The sequence below is a fragment of the Astyanax mexicanus genome, chromosome 1 (assembly GCF_023375975.1).
Source record: "Astyanax mexicanus isolate ESR-SI-001 chromosome 1, AstMex3_surface, whole genome shotgun sequence".
NCBI lineage: Eukaryota > Metazoa > Chordata > Actinopteri > Characiformes > Acestrorhamphidae > Astyanax > Astyanax mexicanus.
Window position 1 is genome coordinate 94271094 of NC_064408.1, and position 24351 is coordinate 94295444.

Genomic DNA, 24351 nt, shown 5'->3' on the forward strand with positions numbered 1-24351 from the left:
AGCTGGAACACAACGACCTTTAATGTTGGATTGTGGTTGAAATATGATTGATGTAATGTCTGTTGTTGTTTTAACATTGAAACAACATTTAATGGTTGTGCAAACATTTAACGTTGAATCAACATAATGTTCTCAACCTTCTGCCTTTTGAATGAGCATTTTACATTTCATTACTAAACCATTTCTAAAAATGGTTGAATAGTGAGATGAACAAGTGGTTTTACTTTCATTTTCAGTAATTGTTTTAATTTAGCACAATTTCTTCACACTCTGTGTTCATGTTCTATTTGTTTTACTGTTGTGTTTTTGAGATCAGATGTTAAATCAGATTGGTAGTGGTGGGTAACTTTTGTTATACTCAGCTTTACAACAGTGATGTTAGTCTATTGTTAACACTTTGTTAACCATAGGATTTTATAGTTTTAGCTACTCGTAGTAATTGCTTTTTGTTTGTAGTTGTACAGTTCATGCTTCTCAGATATATATATATATATATATATATAGGGAGAGAGAATTTTTAATTTTTTGTAATTTTTTTCATCATGGCATACAGTTATTTTCCCTCTTCCACAAAATATTGAGCATCCTAAAGCTGAGTTATGGTTTATTAAATGTTGAATCTACGTTGCCATATTCACTTTTATTCACTTTTCAAAATAAACACCAAATCCAACGTGGAATTAACAATAACCACCAGCGTTGATTTAATCATGCCAGCAGGGTATGTTAGCTGTGTCTCAAAGCTTGTGCTAAAGCTGAGGTTGGCTGCATTTATTGGCCTTTATGTCATAGAAGAATGTTCCAAAGAAAATCCCTCACACACAGCTGAGAAGACAGCCCATGTTTTGAATGATTTCAAAGATGCAGTTATGGGACATGTAATTGATGTCTTTCTGGCTCTCAGTTACCTACAATTCTCTGTGTGCTTAGAAGCAAAAACAGCACTAAACAATTGTCAAAAATGTGTAAAACAATGATTTCAGAGTTATTTTATATGATCATTAATCATTTCTGTAAATATTATTAAAAAAAAAAAACAACAACCACGTTTTGTAAGGGCCCAGGATACGGCTGGCCAACCTGCTAGGCCACCCCAGGCCACCAGATGGAGATGTAAAGTAACTATAGCCTAATTTGGATTAATTAGCAACACTGGTCTTCTCCTATTTAAGGGAAGCCAACTCTCACCACTGTGCTCAGTCTTAGGTTTTCTCTTGTGAATTCCACATGCAAGTTTAATGTAAAATGTAATGTAATGTAAAATTTCCTTTTCTGTTTTCTAACCTCTCTGGTACCTTTTCCTTTCTTCCTGTCTGAAAAAAACAGACAAAAGGAAATAAAAGGGAACAACATAATACTTTATCTAGTATTTGGAATTCTATTTACCTCTGTGGTTATTTTTTGGCATTCCTGCCTCCGTTGTTCCTTTTCCTGCCTTTTTATTGCTTTGGGAAGCTTTTTGGAAAGTTTTTTTTTTCTTTTGCTCTGTGATTATAAGTTGTCCAGTCTTACCCCGGAAGCCTAAGTTTAACTCTTTTAGACTGTAACATGACACACAGCTGGTGGTGCAGCAAGTTTTTACTGGTCTTATAACTAACTATACGTTGCACAGTGCTGACATCAGCAGCTGCGATTGGTCCACACAATCCCGCCTTAGCGGTTTAAACAGCAGAGAGCAGCTGCATAGGGCGCTCGCACAGGCTACATCGTAGACAATGCTTTCACTCAGCACAGAAGTATAAACCAGTCTTAAGTGTCATTCTCTGTCCCAGTTCCTGTCAGTAATTCCAGATTGCCTTTGGTTGTTTTTAGTTTTTTCTTTGTTTCCTTTTAACCCTACACTTGGGTTCCTGTCCTTACAAGTCACTTAGTTTACACTGGTTGCCCAACCCAGAGGTTGATGGTGCATATCCACCTCTGGGTGAGTTATCACATAACATTCATGCCACAATTGCAAAAATATGCCATCAGACAGCCTTGATACATTGCTCCATCTGTTTCACCAATAGGTTATTAAGAAGTAGTCTTTATAGGACAGTCTTACAGAGGACCCACCCTACCTCAGTTGCAGCCTAGGCTTTGGAATGCAGCTATATTGCAGTTGTAGTTTATATTGTAAGATACAAATCACAATCTGACCAGCTAGCATGTTAAAGCATTTATTAAAGATAGTGTTTAAAAACAGCCGACAATGTGTTCCATCGCACTTGGACTTATTTTAATCCTAACCAGCTGTTATAAATGAATGCAAACTGTTTTACAGCTGTGTGTTGGAGCAGTTTATTGATTTCCAATTTATTGAATCCCACAGCCTGTGCATGCATGTGTGTGTGTCTAATGGCTTCTATTAAAGCAGAATTATGGAGCGATTCTACCCAGCAATGAGCTGTGGAGCAGTGAAAGTGTGATTTCTGGAATTACGGTGCTTCATCCAGTACTATTGGAATGGGGTGAGGAGTTGAGGATGAGGTGAGGTGGTGATCACCCAACTAAAACTCAATCAAATCCACATATCCTCACAGTAATGCTGCACAATTTGGTAGAAAGATTTTCATGGATAGGAAAGACACTGCAATTCAAGCAGGATAAAGTCTTTTCAAAGGCATTGATTGAGCAGTGTCCAAATGCTATTAGTATTATAGATTATTATAGATTATAGATTATAGTAGTGCATAACATATGATCTACCCTTCTATACTACTTATTCATTGAATTGCCAAATAAAAATGAAAACAAGCTTGAGCTGTGTGAAACTAAAGCACCCTTGCAGTAATATGGAACTGTTTGTGTAGAAATTGTGTGGTTTTCTCACCTGTTTCAAATACGGAAACAGTCAAAAGTTTGGACACACCTTTAATTTAGTGTAATTTAAAAGTGTCTGCTTTGTAGATTAATACCAAAGTCATCCAAATTATAAAGACAAAACATATGGAATGGTTCGGTAAACAAAACAGTGTTAAAGAAACCCGAGTATGTTTTATATGTTGGATTCTTCAAAGTATATCTTGCTAAGGTGACAGTTTTGTCCATGTTGGCATTTTTTTCAGTCAGCTTTATGTAAGTAGAGTCACCAATGAATGGCTTTCAGTTAACAGCTGTGCTGAACCTGTCAAGAGTTAATTACTTGAATTTCTTGTCTTCCTAATGTGTTTGAGAGCATCAGTTGTAAAGTTGTGAAGAGGCAGAGTTGGTGTAGAGTGAATTTGAGTATTCAGGTAATTTTATAATCCATTTTAATGCAAGAACTACTGAACTAAATAAAGAAAAAAATGACTGTAGACAAAAAAGAAAGCCAGCCAATCTGAAACATTTCAAGAACATTTCATGAAATTATCATTTCACAAACTGGCAAGATAAACATAGGGGTGCGTATGAGACAGGTAATGAGAGTTCCCAAAAGGCTTTAGGTGTGTAAGACTGGTGTAAGTGGGTGAAGGTCAGGAGAAAGGCTGGAAGAGTGGGTCTCCTCAGTGGGGGGAGGTAGAGTAGGTTCACAGATTCATGACTTGTAGTTGGTCTAGCTATAATCTCACAGGATGAATCTGTGCGAGTACACATTCTCATTATTATATGCTGGTTTCAGACCAGTAAACTGTAGCATTAGCATTCCATTCCATCTCAGGCTGGACCCCCTCGTGACTGCAGCTCACGCACCACTACTTCCCTCCTCCCCATCTAGTTGTGGATATGTGCTGGTGCATTAAATCTGCAGGAGTGTGTTTCAGCAAAGCTGCATTTTCCCAGGTGGTGTAAGACAGTATGTGCTAGAGTGTGAGGTATCCCTTCAGGACAAAATCTACTGAGACGGCTTAGCGCCATACTCTAATCAACACGAGCCCACTCTGCTTCAGCATATATAGCTTAACTCCTCTCTCACACACTGCTCTCTCACATCACACTGTTCCCCAATGATTTCTGCTGAAATTTGTCTGCAAGAAAGGCATCGATTTTCATTATTTCACAGGTTCTGTGGTTCTGTGTTGCACTGAATGCTGTGGGTATTAGTAACATAGTAGCATAGGTTTGAGATTAGACAGTGCTCAGTTTCAGTGTGGGGGTAGTTATCAAATATTATCAGAGGTTAAAAAGTATTGGTAACACTTTGCTGTAGGGAACCTACATAAGTGCTTCATAACAACTGACATAAACCTACATAAGGATTTATAAAAGCTTATTCCAAAGGCTGCTTATGTCAGTATTGATGGCAAGTTGACATGTTTATGTGAAGTGACATAGATTTGTGGTGATATTATGTTGTCATGACACTTTCACAGATAAAATGACATAGCATGTTATGACAACTGCCTTAATTGGTAGCTGTGTCACATCCTTATTAACCAAAAACAAGAAAAAAACTACTTTCTGCTACTTTGCTCCATGATAACCTAATGTAACCAAAAATCTCTGTGTCACTTGACATACAACTCTGGAACAAAATAAGATACCACTTGAAAATGATGATTTTCTTGATTTTACCAAATTAAAAACCTCTGGAATTTAATCAAGAGGAAGACGGATGATCACAAGCCATCAAACCAAGCTGAACTGCTTGAAATTTTGCACCAGGGGTGGCATAAAGTTATCCAAAAGCAGTATGTAAGACATATAACTGTAAATAGCTAAATCAGAGAAACTGATTCAGAAATTGAAGTGGTTTCTTAACTTTTTTTTTCAGAGCTGTAGTTCTTACATCAACACTGACGTGAACAGCCTTTATGACAGTTGGCGCCTTTTGAAATAAGCATTCATAAATGAAGTTTACTTGCGGTAACTTATAAGTTCTAACCTTTATCCATATCTTTATCTGCTTTTGCAAATTAAATCTCCAAATTGTCATATAGCACTTATGTGCAGTATGTGTCGTGAAGCCTTCTTAACAGTACCATACAATACAGTGTTACCAAATTATCAATGTCAGATACTAATGGACAGATCAGATAAAGCTAGACTTATTTAATATTCAGTGATGGTAGCAGGCAAAGAACAATGAGCAGATTTACACATTAGTAGGCAGAAACTAACAAAGCAGACACAGACTAGGATAAAGCAAAACCATAATACACGAGCAGTAGTCCAAAAAACAGAGTAATAACCCAAACAGGACAACCAGATCTAAAAGGCCAAAACCAGGAAGAGAAAACCATTAAACAGACACAGAATGACAAACTGACAAGATAACACTCAATATGCAACAACAGAGAAGTGTTGGCAATACTTCGCGAAGTAAAGCTGTCATCAGAGTGGTATATATGAGGGTAAAAAGTGAACTGGATTTTAGTAATTAGGTGACTGGGAACATAAGAACTGTATGGTGGGGGCTGAGTACGTGACAGAGAGAGGTGCAGTATGGGAAATTGAGCTTCTTGGAATCAGTGAAGGTAAAGGTGAGTAGGAAAGTGTGACTATTTATTACAAATTAAGAATCATTTCTCAAACTGTTATGGAATTACATTCCTAATTGTATATTGGATAAAGTAACCACATTACTTAGTAATTACCCACACTGTAAGGCCGGATAATTTGAATTTATTTTTTAAAAAATTAAGGAAACCGGTTGCCTTAAAAAAGTTAAGTAACGGGTAACGAAAACTTAAGTTAGCATAACTTAGAACATCAAGTTATTACAACTAAAGGGGAAGTTGATTTAACTTTTTAATTTTTATTACACTGTAAGACCGGATAAGATGAGTTTACTTAACTTTTTTAAGGCAGCCGGTTTGCTCAATTTTTTTAAAGTAATGGGGAATGAAAAGTTGAGTTAGCATAAATTAAAACGTCAGGGTATTACAACTGAAGGGGAAGTTGATTTATTTCTAAGGTAGCCCAGGGGGAATCACTACACACTGATGGTGAGTGTCTGTCAGAACCTGCTGGACACAACCATTATGCAAATAGATAATGGCAACAGACTAAACTCAGTTATTATAAGTTGGTTCAACTCAAAGATCTCAGTTTGAATGTATATTTGCACACAAATGTTCAACTAACTCAAAATAGTTCAGTATTGTTTAGAAATATCCAATTTTATGTAAAACAGACTTAAGCCATTTGAGTTCAAACTATTTCTGGGTTTACCGAGCACATCATTTGTTTTACAAACTATATGAATTGCTTGTACATTACTGTAATATCTGTACCAACTGCAATGTGAAAAATAACCCCAACAGCTGTTAATTAAAAATTAATTATTTTCTTAATACCTATCCTGGATATTTTAGGAGCCCATTAGGCTGAAATCTGACCAGATGTGGCCTTTAACTTTTACTGACAACCTATACTGACAACCTAAAGCAACTACCCAACAGATTATTTTACAGTATATGTGAGTTTTGAGTCACATAGACTTTGTGTTTCTTTTGTTAAGGCAGAAAAACCTGTCAAAATTATTGCTCCTGGCAATCGTCAGCACACTGTAGATGCAATAGAAGAAGATAAGGTATGAACACTCCATGCTATTCCTTTCATCATTCAGATCCCGCTCAGAGCTGATCATCTGAAATCAGAGCGTCTCTCCAGATCACTCACACTTCACTCAACCTTCACCCCTCACTGCACGCGCACCCAGCCCGTCAGCACCCAACACAACCAGTCTGCTCCCTCCTCCAACCGCCGCGTGTGTGAATCACTCCCTCTGACAGTCTGCGGGCTTCTGCTCTTAATGAGCTGATGGGATAAATCAGGTCACAAATTCCAGCTCTGCACAATTAAGCGTAAAACTGGGGATCCATAGCTGTCACCGTGGAAACCTTTGTGCTGCTGCACGGTGCTGTCAGTGCCCAGTAGGTGTTGATTAATCGGGAGTGCTGTGCTTATTCCCTGCTGAATTATGATGTCTAAACTATTACATCTTTCTCACTTTTTTTTATTTTGTCAAACAGGGAATAGGTGATGTTAGGGATGCATGATGTGAAGTAAAATATCGATATGAAACACCATAGATTAAGATCTAAATTGATTTAAGCTCCTTGAATGTGTTTTTTTCTCAGCCTACGAGGTAGATACCTTGCTGTGAAAAAGTTTTTGCCCCCTTCAAATTTATTTTGTTTTTTCTTTTTTATCATACTTACATTTTTCAGATTAACACACACCTTTTACTATCAGACAAATATATAGCCTGAGTAAATACAAAAATCAGTTTTTTTAAATGATAATTTCAATTATTAATAGAAAATAAATATATTCAAGTCAACCTGGCCCTATGTAAAAAAGTATTTGCCCCCTAAAACTGGTTGACAAAGGCTGGTTGACTGGATGACAAAAACAGCAAGCAAGCATTGCTGATAACTGGTAATGAGTCTTTCATCTCTGTGGAGGAATTTTGGCCCACTCTTCTTTGCAGAATTGTTTTAATTAACCCCCACTTTTGAGGGTTTTTGAGCATGATCCACCTGTTTAATATCATGCCACAGCATCTCAAACAGACTTTGACTAGGCCAAAACCTTCATTGTGTGTTTTTGAAGCCATTCCAGGGTGGACTTGCTGATGTGCTTTGGATCATTGTCCTGCTGCAGAACCCAAGTAACCTGAGCTTGAGGTCACAAACAGATGGCCGGACATTCTCCTTTACAATTTTCTTTTAGAGAGCAAAAATTTTTACTTTCAGTATGATGTTGTTTCAGTGTGAAATTATGTATTAGTTTTACACCACGTTTAACAGGACAACTACTTTTCGAAAAGTTCCACTTTTGTCTGATCAGTCAACAGAATATTTTCCCACATAATACTCCACAGGTGCTAATCTTATTTTTTTCCTTTACAATCTACTGTATGTGCACAGAGATTTGTGGGTAAAAAAGGCTATGGAGGATACATCAGTTGTGGGCTTCAGCTCATTCTTAACGGTGGCTGCATTTCCTCAGCTGTATGCAAAGGGTCCTTCACTTCGGAACATCCTTCTGGGTCCAACGGCTAAGTAACACAGTCTATCTAGGCTGCAGTCCAGGCTCTGGAATGCAGCTTGTGAAGTCTCTGGTGTGGTAGTACCTTTGGATTCCTTGGAATTTTTCTTTTTTTTTTTTATCTCTTGTCTGTCTACTAGTTATTGATTTTTGCATGTCCTCTGAGTTTTTGGTGTTGTTGACTGTTTTTGGCGACTCGGTTTGACTCGGTGGCTGCTTGGATCAATAAAGCTTGCATCTGTGTCCATTAAACACTGTGTAAATCATTACACAAGGTGCTGATGGCTTGTCTTTTTGTCCAAAAAGGTGTTGTTTTACTTCCAAACATTTTAGTTTGAAGTGTATCACTGGTTTAATAGTCTGACCCTTTAAAATAAAACCATGCAACAGTAATAAAAGAAAGCATTAGTGGATCTATAAGTTCAATTCTTATTCTATAATAGCACAAAACTGACTGCCAACATTAGAATATCATTGCTGACTGGTGTGCTTTGGGCTTTAGGAGAGTAATGATTGTGGAAGGCACTGTACACTAATGCGCAGTAAAGTAATCCTGGCACGCTCGTTTTAGCAGCTCTGTTTTTCTACTTTTTCCCAGTCATGACAGTGTTTCAGCCTTTTCCCTCCTCAGCTGTTCTGTTTTGCTGCATCAGCAGAGCAAAGAAAAGCAGACGCTGAGCTCATAAACAGCTACATACACACCCTGACTCTCGGGAGAACGTTCTGCATCAAGGACTCACTACTGTTTGTTGATTCACCAAAGCAGAGGAAGACGAAACAAGTGTTGGGTAAATTAGATACAAGAGACGCAGACATGGGAAGGCATCTTAAGTTGTAAGCTGCTAAAATTCTAATCAGCTGTGTGGTTTTATTTGCATTCAGGCCCATAAGAGCAGAAGTGAGGTCAGGTACTAATGCAGAACGATTAGATCTAGATTAGAATCACCACTCCAATTTATTCCAAGGATATTGGATGGATCAAGCCTGTTGATTGGTCTGGTGTAGTACAGACACGTGACAGGCCAAGCTAGCTAGTAGATTAACAGGTTAGCTACGTTATTAGTCTGAGTCTGAGTGAAGCGAATGGCCCAAAAAGCACAATAAAGGTTTTGGTCTAGTCAAAGTCTTTTTGAGATGCTGTGGCCTGCCTTTTACATATCAGGTTAAAAACAGAACCAAGAAGTTGAGGTTATGGTGTATTTCATTTTAAAAACTGCAAATATATTTTTCCTAAGGTCGTGAAAAGTTGAGTGGATGAATTAAGTGGACTGTCAGATCTTTTTAGTGCTTTAGCTGATGTTTGGCACTGCACATTCGCTATGTTCAAACTGCCAGCCCACATCTAATTGTTGGAATATCTAGATTGTATACAGATTATAATTTTTGATAGTCTGGACAGCCTTTATCTTTTACTGCTCTAATTAAAATTTCAGTACCAGTACAAGCATCAGTACTACTACTAATGAAAGAAAAAAGCAGCATCAGGGCCTTAATCATAACATTAGGTCTAACAGAGGTCATCTGAAAATAAAGAAATTTAATATCCATTATTGTTGTGAGATTAAAAGCATAGCCTCTTGTGACTTGGAGATTTGCTTGGTGTGCACTTTTAATTTCTTCATTTTAAATTTTTACTGCCCTTCTGTGTCTCTGCCCCATCTAGTGCCTTCACCTGTGATTCATTTGTAGCCCCACCCCCGTCTTTAGTGTTAGGTAGTCAGTTCTTGTACGTTTTGAATGTTTCTTGGTTTCAGTTTACTTCTTGTTTCCTTGTTTTTTTTTTGGTTTATTGTTTGTTTTCTTAATTTGTAAACAAATTACTTGCATTTGCATCCACTCTCTGCTGCAAACCTGACAATAAAAGCAACATTTTGCTTATGTACAGGAAGTCCTTTTATCAAAAAAAGAATGTCGTCATATGGGGACAGTAGTTTCTTTATATTTAAAATGTAAAAAAAATCCTTGCCATTTGGTATCAGAAGGACCCAAATAGTCCAAATATTGTTTTCTACAGTAAGTAAATAAACTGGTTTAAACATAAACTTGGATGAGATTTTTTACCTGACCCGTGTCTCTCTGTCTGACATCCTCAGTATGAGCATGCAGGCTTTCAAGAGGATAGACATGTACAAGACACAACAAAGTCTGGCTGTGTAGCATTTCAAAATGTCAGCTCAGTGTTTCTAAAAGTGTCTCTCAAAGATCTGATGAATGTCAGACGTTGGATTAGAGAGCTGTGATAGGCTTATTTTTAGTTTTTCTCTTAATGTGGCCTCTCTGAAAGGTTAGATATCTCTTATTGTCAGTATAAGATCAACCCTAAAATTACCAAAACATCTCAGAATCTTTTCTCTTCTGTATAATTGAGGAGGACTCTAGCTATTCTCACAGTCATGTTCAGTGTGAGTATGTAAAGTAGCACTGCCCTCGTCTGGCCCAGTCTGTGAACGCTGGTGAGATAGGGATCAAATTAAACATTGCAGGCCGATTTTAATTCATCTTCTGTGACAGAATACTGAAATCATTTGTCCAGTATATGGGGTATGAGGTGAAGCAGATGCCTGTAATTCATTATTTTTATCTGTCAGGATTAAATTGGATGAGTTATTAAGCCGTACTACTGGAGCTGCTGGTTGACGAGGTCATTGTAACACCTTTCACTGCAGAGCGGATGTGTGAGAATAGATCCCAGTTTAGCTGCAGGAATTCACACATTCACTTTCACAACTTCATATCTGACCATCTATTTAAGTCTTTAACTCGCCAGTGCCTTTTCAGTGTGTTCAACAACTTTCAGTGTGTTAAAACTTCCCTCACTCTACAGATGTGTAACAGTACAGCTGTGGTGTGCATTACTTCACACTGACTGTACTGTAGTGTTCAGTGTTTTTGGGGTTTTGTGCTGTTATAAAGTGATTAGTATTGTTCATTTTGTTATAGAAAATTAGTATTTTCTTGGAATGAGATAAAAAAAAATATTGACATTTTCAATTGCAATATATATAGTTTAAAACTTCTTTCGTCTTAAAACTAGCTTCAGAAAAGTTGTGATTTTAAAATGCTCTTAAGGTTACAAGTGTCAGTCCTGAGCCAGTCAGTCTGCCTGTTCTGGATGCTAAACTTAACAACAAAGACTCCAATTCCCAGCATGATCTTTCACCGGACTTCCCTGACTCTGTTGATCACGTGACCCAATGGCGTTCACGCTCTCCGGGCTTCTGATTGCACACACCTGGTCTGTCTTGAATAAATACCACCCTGTTTCTGTTGTTCCTTTGCCTGGTATTGAATATAGTTCACTAGCTCTTCTACTAAGCGTTTCTTTTGTTTGTTTCCTATTGTTACCGAACAGTTTTTGTGTTTTTTTGACTACTCTTTTGCCTTGCCCTTTCCATTGTTTGTTTACCGATACCAAACCTGTTTTTGTATTTTAGACTACTCTATTTGCCTAGCCCTATACCTGTTTTGATTCACAGTGAATGACCCTTTTACCTGCTCACTCTGGTATGTTGTTTAGTCATGTGTTGTAAGTCATGTGGGCACAACCACTTGCTTAATAAACTTTATGCTAAGTATCTGCGTGTGTCTACCTCACGTCTGGCCTGCGTGACACCAAGAGCCTGACTTTTAAATTCAGACAAAGTTTTTGAAACTGCAATAACTCTTAAAACAGTCAAAACAGAATAGTATTTAGAACTGAAATTTGTAAATGACACAATATCTCAAACTTTATTTAACATTTTAAGATCTAATGGATTCAAATAATCGACCTGATGAGCACTTATTAAAATGTAATTTGTAACTTGTCATTGTTTAAGCTTGACAAAAGAGCATATTTGTGTCTTTTTCAATGATTAAAGCATACAATGTCAATATCATAAACATCACAATGAATACATTCTTTAAATAATTTGTCAAAAATGTTATTAAAATGTTTTTTAATAAACATAAATTAACTTACAAGAACCTTTGTGAATGTTCTTTTTGATTCAATATTATATTATTCTGACATTTGTTGATTGCTAAAGATCTCTCTCTCTCTCTCTCTCTCTCTCTCTCTCTCTCTCTCTCTGTCTCTGCAGTCTGAAGATGGAGGTAAAGAATAAAGGACTAAAGCAGCAGCAGCAGCACCATAAGAAGCTCCTGGCGGCCATGTTGTCCCAGGACTCTTTAGACTCCATGACCAGTTCTGCTCCTTCTGTAACAGAGGACGAGATGGAGGACGAGGACGATGCCATGGAGCTGCTCGGTAGGAATATAATGTTCAGATTCTGATGATCTGGTTGCTTATCACGAGGGTTAGAGCAAATTTAGTGTCAGTTTTTTTTTTTAGATGTAAATGCAATCAAATGTACACATCTGATTCAGTTTAGTTGGACCAAAATGAAGTACTCATGCTTCCACTTAAATCACTGGTTACAATAATACATATTAACAAACTTGCTGTAGATTAGATAATAAAATTGATGTAATGTGATGAAAGCACTCTACAGTAATAGAGTATATATATTTATTTTTTATTTTGTTTCCATTTTCTCCCCAATTTACACGGCCAAAACTCAACCCACTCATTAGGACTCTGCTAATCTATATCTGCTGATACATTATTGCAGAGTAGCATCACAGCGCGCTCTTGTACTCTTTTCTGATACATCAGCTCACAGACGCCTTGTGCTGACTAACATCACCCTTTAGAGTGATGTAAGGAGAGAGCGCCATCTACCCATCCAGAGAGAGAGCAAGGCCAATTGTGCTCTCCCAGGGCTCTGGTAGCCGATGGCAAGCTACATAAACAGGATTCAAACCGGCAATCTCCTGATCCTAGTGGCAGTGCTATGATCACTGGACCACTCGGAGGCTGCAACTTATTTAGGGTGCAAATTGCTCAGATGCTTAGATCAACCATACAGCTCATCCTCTTTGAGAATGTCTTACTAATACTTGCCATCCACAAGCCTATGATCACACACACTCGTACACACACATTCGTACACACACAGAGGCACGGGGTGTCTCTGTTTGTCACCCTCTCACTGCCCCATAAAATTTAAACAGCTCAGCGGCAATCACACACTCTTGTACAAAAGTAATTCAAACCCACTCCAGTCGTAAGTGTGTTTGTGCAGCCCGTCGCTGATTATCAAGCAGCACTTGGACTCTGAATGTCATTTGATTTTCTGCAATATGTGTTGCTGCAAGCTAAGAGGGAGACCAAGCGTATGATCATCTCCATTCACGATCAGACTGCTAACACACACACAAACACAGACACACAAATATTTAAAAAAATAGGTGGTGAAGACTGCACTTAATTTCTGTATGATTGCTAGTTAATAATGGTACATCCACACCTAAAGCCTAACCCTAACTTTAACTCCATTAACCCTAATTTTAGCCCACTAACTATACCCTGAACTCCACTACCCATAACCAAACATTACCCTTACCTTAACCCTACTAACTATATCTATACTAACCTTAAGCTTAACCCTAACCTTAACTCTATTAACTCTTTTCCTCCTAACCATAACCCATACCTTATATCTTTACAAACAACCATACTAACCATAAACCTAACCTTAAGCTTAACTTCTTTAACCCTAACCTTAGCCCACTAACTATAACCTTAACCCTATTACATATAACCTTATTAACATACTCATACTGACCCTAAACATAGCCCTTATATCATAACCCTAATAACTATAAATATACTACCCTTAAGCCTAACAATAACCTTAACTTCATTAACTCTAACCTTTCTCTTCTAACTATAACCCATACCTTATATCATTACAAACAAAACTATACTTTGCCCTAAACTAGGGATGCAAATTATCGATGAATTCATTAATCATTAGTTGATTGATCTTATCGATTGACTTTAGATTAATTGATAAGCGGCGTTTTTCACCTGAATTTAAGTGTTTCAATAGGGCCTTTAGAAATACCTGCTAAATAGTTAAAACACTGAGTTCAAAAAGTATATATTATATTATGATAATTATATTGTATTATATTATATATTCCTCAAGTAATTATGCATTAGGAAAAGAAAACATACATGTTTTTTTATAGTATAACAAAATACATTCTTTAATAATAAAAAAGGAAATAAATTAAGGACTGTCTCAGTTATTGCATTTGAAACATTAGACATATATATATAAAAAAAAAAGAATAGAAAAAACCAAACAGAATATTATTGAGCCTATCATTTATTAAGAAACTGCATCTAGGCTATTAATTAGGAAATCCTCAACAATCCTGGCTCTAGAAAAGCAATGAGATCCTAAAATCCTGTACCGTCAACTGTGTTGATTGGCATACCATAACCCTACTAACTATAACTATACTAACCTTAAGCCTAACAATAACCTTAACTCTATTAACTCTAATAACTATAACCATTCCCTCCTAACTATAACCCATACCTTATATCCTTACAAACAACAATACTGACCCTAACCTTAAGCTTAACTCCTTTAACCCTAACCTTAGCCCACTAACTGTAACATTAACCCTAATACATATAATCTGACTGACATAATCATACTGACCCTAAACATAACCCTAAACTTAACCCCATTAACCCTAACCTTAGCCCACTAACTGTAACCTTAACCCTAATACATATAATCTTACTAAACATAACCCTAAACTTAACCCCATCACCCCTAACCTTACCCACTAACTCTAACCATAAACCTATTATGTATAACCTTACTCGCATAACCATAGTGACCTGAAAAACTACCCCTACCTTAACCCCGTGGTGTGCAGTGAGTGACAGTAAATGCATGTAAATAATTACATCATTTTTAATCAGGAAATATATATCATAGCTATTGTAAGAATTTATTTTATAAATTAACTAAAATAAAAAACAGCGGTTTTAACCAATCAAAGCTTTTTAAAATGGCTTCTGCCCAGGCGTGTCTGCGTGACCCTTCTCCTGATTTTGAGAAGGGTGTAGTAATGAACCTATTAGCAAAGTCGAAGGACAGTCTAACCAATCAGATTCATGATTTTCACTACGGGGGCAGGGCCATGGCTGTCTAACCCCTTCTCAGCGCTCTGCTGAAGGTGTTACGCGTTGTTTAGTCATAAATGTTGCGCATGCTGGATTAGTTTAATAGTTAGCGAACTATCATGGAATTGCGGCTGCAAATGAGACAGATATTGTGTCATATTACATTAAAAAGCCTTTTTAAAGGCTGTCCTTCAATGTGCAACTAAATCACAATAATAGGCCTCCTGACTGGTGAGTTTTTATGTGTACTTAATGATTTGGCTGCTCTGGCATACTGTAACCATACAAATGAGTGATCATTGTTGAACGGTTGTGCTTGTAGGCAAGTTAAGCATTTATTGTTGTGGTCTATTGTATACTTTTGTAGTTTGTAGCTGTATTTGTGGGCTGTTGATGTGTATAAGGTTAATATAACTATAAGTCTATAGTATATATAACTATTATATATAAATATAAGTCAAGACAGAGAATATGTAGTTATTGTAATATTTATCTATGTGTCGGTCGGCCGGTGGCAGGGTGGGGGGGAGGGGATGGGGGGGATTGCAGAAGGAGTACCCACTATATTCACTGCACGCCACTGCCTTAACCCTACTAACATAACCATACTGACCCTAAAACTAATCTTAAACCTTAACTTTATTACAGCTATCTATCTTAACCTTGAGCATAACCCTAAACCCATCACCCTAACCCTAGCCACCTAATTGTAACCTTAACCCTATTACATATATCCTTACTAACATAATCATAGTAACTATACTAACCTTAAGCTTAACCATAACTTGAACTCTATTACGTAACTCTAATACCTCTAACCATTCCCTCCTAACTATAACCCATACCTTATTAGCCTTACAAACAACAATACTGACCCTAAACCTAACCCTTACCTTAACCTTATTACCGCTAACCTTAGTTCACTGTAACCCTACTCATACTCACTATATTAACCTTGAGCCTAACCCTAAGCTCTGTTATCTCTAACCTCACCCTACAAACTATCGACCTACTAACATTACCATACTGACCCTAAACCTAACCATAACCATAACTCCTCAGGCCACTAACTGCAACTTTAATCCTATTACATTTAACCTTACTAACATAACCATACTGGCCATAAACCTAACCATAAACCACATTTTTCCAATACTACCAATAATACCAATGTTTCCCATAGTACCAATACTGATGATGTATTATTGACTTATAACCATACTCACTATAAACTCTAGCTTTATCTCTACTAACTTTAGCCTTAACCATGCTTACTGTAACTGAGCTAATCATAACATCTAACATTACCCTACTAACTCTATTAAACCTACTAAACCTTTCTATACTATGTAATATACATATACCTAACAAGCTTAATCCTCAACTTTGAACTATAAACTTTAGCTTAACTATAACTGTACTAACCCTACACTTAACCATTCACTTAACCTTACTAACTCTTAACCTACTAACCATACCAATACTCTTTACTTTCACAATGCATTATTGAGATTGTTACGTGCGAAACTGAATTGTTTACAGTGGTGGTGAATGGAACCATTTTTCTTTAACTTGACACTATATTACTATCAACATCACTTATAAAACTCAGAAAAAACATAGAAAGCATGTCCAGGGTCACCGATGGATTTGGACAGGTAATAAAATGCCCATGTTTCTGTTTCTGCAGTAATGGCGACCCCACTGTAAAAAAAAAAATAAAATAAAATAATTTGTAGGACTCTCTATAGTGAACAATTCCATACCAAACCCCACTCCAAATGACTATTTACATCTCACACACTGATATATGCAGAACCTTTTTATTGGATGAATTATTCGTAAAACACTGCAGGGCACTTTGAAAGTTTTAATTTGGGGGAAATCTGCATTTTAATTACTTTTGGGCCCACACCACAGCACACAGTAAACTCTACGGAATCCTCTGCAGACTGCAATTTCCGAGCGCATCTTGTCAGTTCTTTTCTCCTCCAGCTCGATCTCTGTTCATCCATGTAAAATTCAATCTGTTTACCCACCTGAACTAGAGATCTAACAATCCCGTCACCTTTCCACTGTCTGAGTAGAAGCTCTGAGGAACTTTGACTCTCTGAAAGGAACTGAAGATACAGTCAATAGCGTTTTTCCGAAGGGCGTGACTAAGTCGACTTAGCATCAGCACACTGCTCTTTCCTCCTGTGTGGCGCAGCAGAGTTCAGGCAGTGAAGTGGATTCGGGTTAAACTGGAACGGCTCTGTTGTGTATCTGTCTGCAGAGTGTGAGTGGAAGTCTGCAGGATAAAGCTGGTGAACTGAAGATGGCTCCTGCAGAGGATGTTAGGAAATTAAGAGATTATTGCAATTCTTTGCCAGTCAGAGTGTGGTGTGGTGTTGGGTTGCTGTAGGACAAGATGGAGAGAAGAGAAAGAGGAGGCATCTCCCAACTTATTAAAAGCCAAAGTTATATTAATCAAATTGATTGTGTTGCACATTAAATTAAATTACATTTATGTTTAGCGGGTGCTTTTACAACTTATTATACAAATAATGATGTATAATAGTAATAAAGGACAGAGATAGAGGTGTAAAGAAGGGGAAGAAGGAAATGAGGTTAGAATAGTTAGTTTGTTAGGGGTGTTAGGAGAGTAAGTGCTCTTTGAAGAGCTCCAGCTTCAGGAGTTTCTTAAAGATAGTGAGTGACACTCCTGATCTGGTAGAAGCTTAATAATAGAATAATCATACCTGTCAAGTTTTGGACTTAAAAATAAGGGAAATATAAGGGAACCTTTAACAAACTACAATTAGATTATCAGAATCTGACAGGTCTATCTTTGTTGACACTGAAATATTGTGGACATTCTATATATGTAATTCTTATACTACAGCCTAAGTAAAACCCTTTTCTAGACATTTACATGAAATCATCAGCTTTTACAAAAAGGACAAGGACCAGATATATTGCATAAGTAAATATTAGTCCAAAGGGGCCTAAACAATTAATAATTTTATGAATACTTCTTTCTATTGATCAATTCAGTTAATTTCAGCCCTCTTCACATTTTCTCTCTCTCCAGATCAACCATCTCTTCTGCCCCTTCTAAATAATAAATGACACCACAATACTCTAAAACTAGCCCCGAACTAATAAAATAAATACAGTTTCGTTCATTATAGCTTACAGTAGGCCTGCAATCCTAAATTAATAAACACAGTTTGAAAATGAAATAGTTATTGGCTGATCAGGGCAGGTTGAACATCTAATTGTAAAGTTAAGCTAACTGAGTCACAAGCTGTATTTTCTTAAGCACACATTCGGTTTGATTTGTCTGTTTCAGAAACAGCGTCATCATAGTTTACATGTTTAGCTCCGTTACCTCGCTGTTTATCCAGATATGCTTTAACGTCAGCTGCTCCGACTAGCTCTCACAGCAAGGAGGGCGGGGCTTTCCTACAATGCGCACCGCAAAACCAGGAACCTGATTGGCTGTTTCACCTGAAAGGCGGGACTTTCTCCTTGAACCGGCACTACCATTGGTTAAGAGACACAGTGACCAGTGCCCTGTCGCCTCAATAATAAAGTTTTTTTATATATATATATATATATATATAATACGGGAAATTTACGTGAAAATACTAATACGGGAGGACGGCGGGAAAGAGGAGTAAAATACGGTAGTTTCCCGGCCAAAACGGGAGACTTGACAGGTATGAGAATAATAGAAGCTTATATTCCACCAATTATTAGTTATACAACACTATTTTCAAGCTGATTCTGGCATTATTGACTCAGTATGGAGCCCCATAATCAGAATATCAGAGGTTGAATCAATGGTGATGCCATAGTCATCTATGCTGGGGAGTCTCAGAAAGCCTCATGCTGGTGGAAGTTTGAAAAAGGCTTGCTACATGTAAATCAGAGGAAGCAAATGCTAAGTATGCTTCACATTCCCAGTGTTGGAACTACAGTGGTAAGGCAATTAAAAAAAACCTTCTAAGTAGTGCAACAATCCAAGTGTTAACTTAGCATTAAGTTATATTTATTAGCACAGGGGGTACCGCTTTAAAATAAGGCTAATTTAAAAAGGGTCTTTAAATGTGTCATAAAGGAATTTATTAATGGTTATAAATTAAGTTAGAAAAAAACGTAATAAGTACTTACAACACATAAATAGAAAGAGCAACAGTGACAATTACTTTTTCTAACATATGTAATAAAATAATATAGAAAGTTATTAACAGAAATGTTAATGAGGACTGATGGAAAAGATAAAGTAAGAAAGGAGTCTAGTAAGATCTGAGGTTTAACAGTATAAAGGAATGTGGAATCACTACTGCTGCCCTTACTATTTATGTTACAATGGCTTATTATTGGTTTATAATAACCTAATTAATAGGTTATAACCTAATTAATAACATTGATAAACTTTTTAAAAACTATTTATAAACCCTTTATAAAGAAGCCTTATTTTAAGTGGTACCCATAGGGGGTTAGAAAGAAATTAATGTCCTCCCCCAATCATGTTGAGATGTTCAATGATGCTGCAATTTATTGGCATTTAAGAAATATAAAGTCGCACTTCATGCTTTTACTAATGGTAACATTGTGGTAACATCTGCCTGAACTGTATAAACTTGTTTTGGTACACTTAATTATGGGGTTTCTGACCCTTTATGACTGTTATCTAGAAACATTCAGACTTCACAATGACTGCTACTGTTTCTGGCTATGCAACATGCTTAAGTCCATGTTTATGTCTCATAGTGTATATTAGAAACTGCATTAGAGATTGCGAGAGATGATGATGGTAATTAATGTACATAGGCTTTGTTTTTTTTTGCTACATTATCCTGCATTACCTACATTAGCCTACATTAGAAACAGACGTCAAACACCAAACATCTCCTGCTTGATTAATTACATGTGGAGTAGGCAGGATGTTTTCATGTGTAACCTGAGACACACAGTCTGTTACAGTCATCTTTTGTGTCATGGTCGTAGCCTGGCCTGTGTTGAGCTTTTACCTAGAGCCAAGGACATGCCATGAAAGTGGTGAAAACTTCTGGCAGTGTTTAAAAGGAGCCACCCTCTGTCCCCCACCCTCAGATTTTCATTTCAGTCTCTCTCTCTCTCTCTCTCTCTCTCTCTCTCTCTCTCTCTCCTGCTGAGTGCTCACGGTGAAGCCCCTGTTTCTCTCAGCAGGGAAAGAGCCTGGAGTCCAATTACCCAGAGACAGCCACTCTCATCCTCACCTTCATCACCCCACCCCAGGGACGATCAGCCTGGCAGGAAATCCATGCAGCCCCCCTGCCAAACCCTCCCACCCACAATTCCATTCTGCTGCAGTGGGAGGCTTTATCTGTGCTTCGTTATCACTGTCCTGCTGTAATGATCATACTGTAGAGGGGTGATTCCCAGACAGGATTCCTTGCTCTTAGACCCCCAGTTGGCTTTTAAAACGATCCCCTTATCACGATTCCCTAATTTGGAACACTACATGAACGCTACTGTAGGGAATAGAAATGTCCCCTGGTGTCTATTCCCTATGTTAGAGTGCAATATAGACACTACTGTACTACTAACTACTGGAGCACTATATAGAAATTACTGTAGGGGAAAGTAATCACCCTGGTCACTATTCCCTATAACTGAGCACTATATAGACACTACTGTTGTAAATAGAAATGTCCCCTGGTCTCTAATCCCTATACCGGAGCACTATATAGATACTACCTTAGGGAACAGAAATGTCTCCTGTTAACTATTCCCTAAAGCACTATATAGACACTACAATAGTGGATTGAAATAGTCCCTGTTAACTATTCTCTGTTCTAGAGCACTATATTGAACACTACAGTAGTGAATAGAAATGTCCCAAGTGAACTATCCCCTATACTAGAGCACTATATAGACACTACTGTAGTGAATAGAAATGTCTCCTGTTATCTATTCTCTACAGCACCATATTGAACACTACTGTAGAGGAAAGAAATCTTCCCTTATCACTATTCTCTATAATAAAGCACAAATCTTCCCTGATCAACATTCTCTATACTGGAGCACTATATTGAACACTACTGTAGAGGAAAGAAATGTTCCCTAATCACTATTCCCTACACTGGAACACTATATAGACACTGCTGTAGGTAAAAAGAAATTGTCCCTGATCACTATTCCCTATAATGGAGCACTATATAGACACTACTGTAGTAAAGAAAAATATTCTCTCATCACTATTCTCTATACTGAAGCACTATATATTAAACACCACTAAAGAGAAAGGTCCCCTACTAATTATTCCCTATATTGGAGCACTATATTGAACGCTGCTGAGGGAAATAGAAATGTCTCAGGCTAACTAGTCTCTATGCACTTGAGCGCATTATAGACACTGCTGTAGTGAATATAAATGTCCCCTTATCACCATTCCTTATACTGGAACACAATATTGAACACTACTACTACTACTGTAGAGAACAGGAGTGCCATGTTATTGAGCCACTATACAGAACACTTCTGTGGGGACCACAAACCCTCTTATCACTATACCCTATATTATGGAATGAGGAGCTCTGTAATAAACACTGTTATAGGGAATAAAATAGTGCCTTATTGATCACTATTGCCAACAATGGTGCTCCGCAGTGGAGAACTATATATAGAACACCGCTGTAGGGAACCATCGCCATGCTGTAGATATGAATACTACATGAAACTCTATAGGGAACAAAATCACTTTGCATCACATTGCATTTATAAAAAAAAAGATAAATATGTCTTTTGATTTATTATTATTATTATTAATAACAATCCCAGTAAACAATTTACCAACCAAATCAATCGTTTGAGATTCTGTAATTTGAGCCTGTAGATCCAGACTGATGGAGTTCTCAGACACTGATTGAAAGTTTCATCACAAATATCGATCAATCTGTCAGATTAACCAAGAACTAGAGGGATGGATGGGAGTGATAGAGAGAGAGACGCTAAAAGAAAAGATAAAGAGCGAGAGACTAAGATGGAGAGACACAAAGAACGAATAAGAATGTGGATAGAGACAGAACAGAAGTATAAAAAAGAGAGAGTGTGAGCAGTAAGGAAGAAAAAAGAGGAACTAAGAAAGAGACACAATGAAACATGAGAAAAAGGAGAAAGAGGATAGGGGAGACAGAAAAGTACAAACAGAGGAGAAGGAGAAAATAATGAGAGAGGGAAGGACACAGAAAAGGAAAAGGAAAGGTTTACAGGACTGTAGGCTGTGAGCCAGCAGAGTTTCACTGTCTGTGAGTCTCGTTAGTGTTCACCTCATAATCCTCCTGAGGAGGAGAGCAGTGCTGAAACACATACCCCACACCCGCTCTGAGCTGCAGACTGAATACTTGGTTGTGTTCTGCCCTCTGCTGGTGGAACTCAAGTGTTACATGGATAATGTGGATTTTTAGTAATGTGAATTTTAGGACTCTTACAGCTTCATTCACATCACCAGGCTGAAGTGACTCAAAACTGATTTTTTGCTCAATGTGATAGGTATCCGATCCATGGAAATGAGACATGCATGTGAACAGTCAAAAAAGAATCCGTGCATCTTTTTGCTTTTGTGCTACGTGCTTTTTTCACCTGCTTAACCTGAGCATGTACTTTAGACGAGCTGTCTGCTCTCCACTCCATATGCTTTACATATGAGCTGCACATCAAATTATTTTTGTAAAGCTACGAGCCTTCTCTCAAATATGACGTTTTTTATTTGTTGGGGAAGAAGGCGACATTCATATGCACCATCAGTGTGCGCATGTGAGACGTTTCAGGGACAGATTCGTTACTTATATTTGTGAATGTGAACCGTCAAGATAGCCAAATCCGAGCAAATTTGATCAATGTGGCTCGTAATGTGAACGTAGCCTTAGACTCTATGCCCAATCCCATTTATTGTTTGTACCCCTACTCCTCATGTTCGAGTGTAACCTTTCCCTTTAAAACAGAGTTACAAGTGGAAGGGGAGAAATCTTCAAGCATCCGATACAGGTATAAGGCATTGTACGTGTTATTGGTGCAGCAATTAATTAATTTGATATGTCCATTTCTTAGTTCCTCTATGATGGGGAGCCAAAATGAGCTTTTATTCATTTTTATTTTCTTTTTTCTTTCCATTCCACCATACGTGCTGTAGCCACCTGTGAAGGTGAAACAGAAAAGTTAGCTAGCTAGCTACTGAAACAAACTATTAAAGCTTGTTTATGCTTGTTATGAAGAAAATGGCCATAAAATTATGAACTTGTACTGTACTGCCAAGAGGACATCCAGGTATGTCCAGTGAGGCCTCAGTTGTAGGTGTGTTGCCGACAATGCACAAGGGCTTTCTTTTCACATCAGGTGCCGTCACAACTTTTTACGGCCTACGGCAAAAAGAAGGGCAAGTGATCAATTGTTGGCAGATGTTTATGTTGCTAATAATCAATATGTTTCTTCTCAATGAGATTCCTACTTCAGTTTTAGAAGGTTTCAGAAATGGGACAATAAAATTAACCTAGAAAGTTTTTCTGGTCATTGTTTTTTTGGTCATTGCAAACAACCAGATTTTAGGAAAGATTTTAGATCACACAGACCAACAATGCTTATCTCTGGAGAAAGCCTTTAAATCTTCAAATTTATTTTCTTAATCTTACAGTTATATTTGTTAGTTTTTTTACGAATTCCATATTACCCCTATTTACTAACACCAAGCAATATCCTATGTTTACTACTAGGGAACATATTATAAACAGTAAAAAGAGCATGCTTTCTTTAACCCCAAGGCAGATTTTTGGTATTTTTTTGTAAATTGCCAAATTTTTTGTAAATTCTGTAATTTACAAAAAAGTTTTTTTTTAACTCTCATGAGGAAACAGGATAATTTCTGAAAGGTTCTTTATAGAGGCATCTTCAAAACATTTTCCATCAAACTAAAGACCCCTGTGAGCTGTCAGAGAACATTTCCAGTCCTGTGAGTTATCATGGTAGTATATAGAACCTTTGTGTTTACTAAAAAATCTTGAAGAAACCATTATTCCTAAAATAGTGTATATTATTGACCTAACTGTTATTGTGCCAGAAAGCAAATGAATAAATACATAAATAAATAAATAAATACATAAATAAATAAAAGTTTAAATGCTTTAGAAGAAGCACAGCACCCAAAGCTATTTATCTCAGTGAGAAGAGTCTTTAAAAAACATCACATAATATTTGAACAAATTGAGCTAAAAATACAGTAAAATTAAAAATAATTTCTGTTTTTAAAGAAAGCAGTTTATATCCAGTGATCTAGTCTAAAATCAAAGTTTAGTTCCAATTTATCTTGGCCCTGCCAGCATATGGATGTGTTTAATTCCATAAGCAGCTCACCTGATTTATTTCAAATTATTTGTATTTATTCTAAAATAGTA

The 24351-nt window shown here is 37.2% G+C and overlaps 1 protein-coding gene across 2 annotated transcripts in view; it reads left to right on the forward strand.

The window, feature by feature from the left end:
• Nucleotides 1-24351, forward strand: part of c1h8orf34 (chromosome 1 C8orf34 homolog) — a 166745-nt gene that overhangs the window by 57605 nt on the left and 84789 nt on the right. For both annotated transcript variants that reach the window (XM_015606949.3, XM_049485830.1), the window contains exon 7: nucleotides 11982-12148. In XM_015606949.3, the coding sequence (XP_015462435.1) occupies nucleotides 11982-12148 (167 nt within the window). The remainder of the gene's footprint in view (nucleotides 1-11981; nucleotides 12149-24351) is intronic.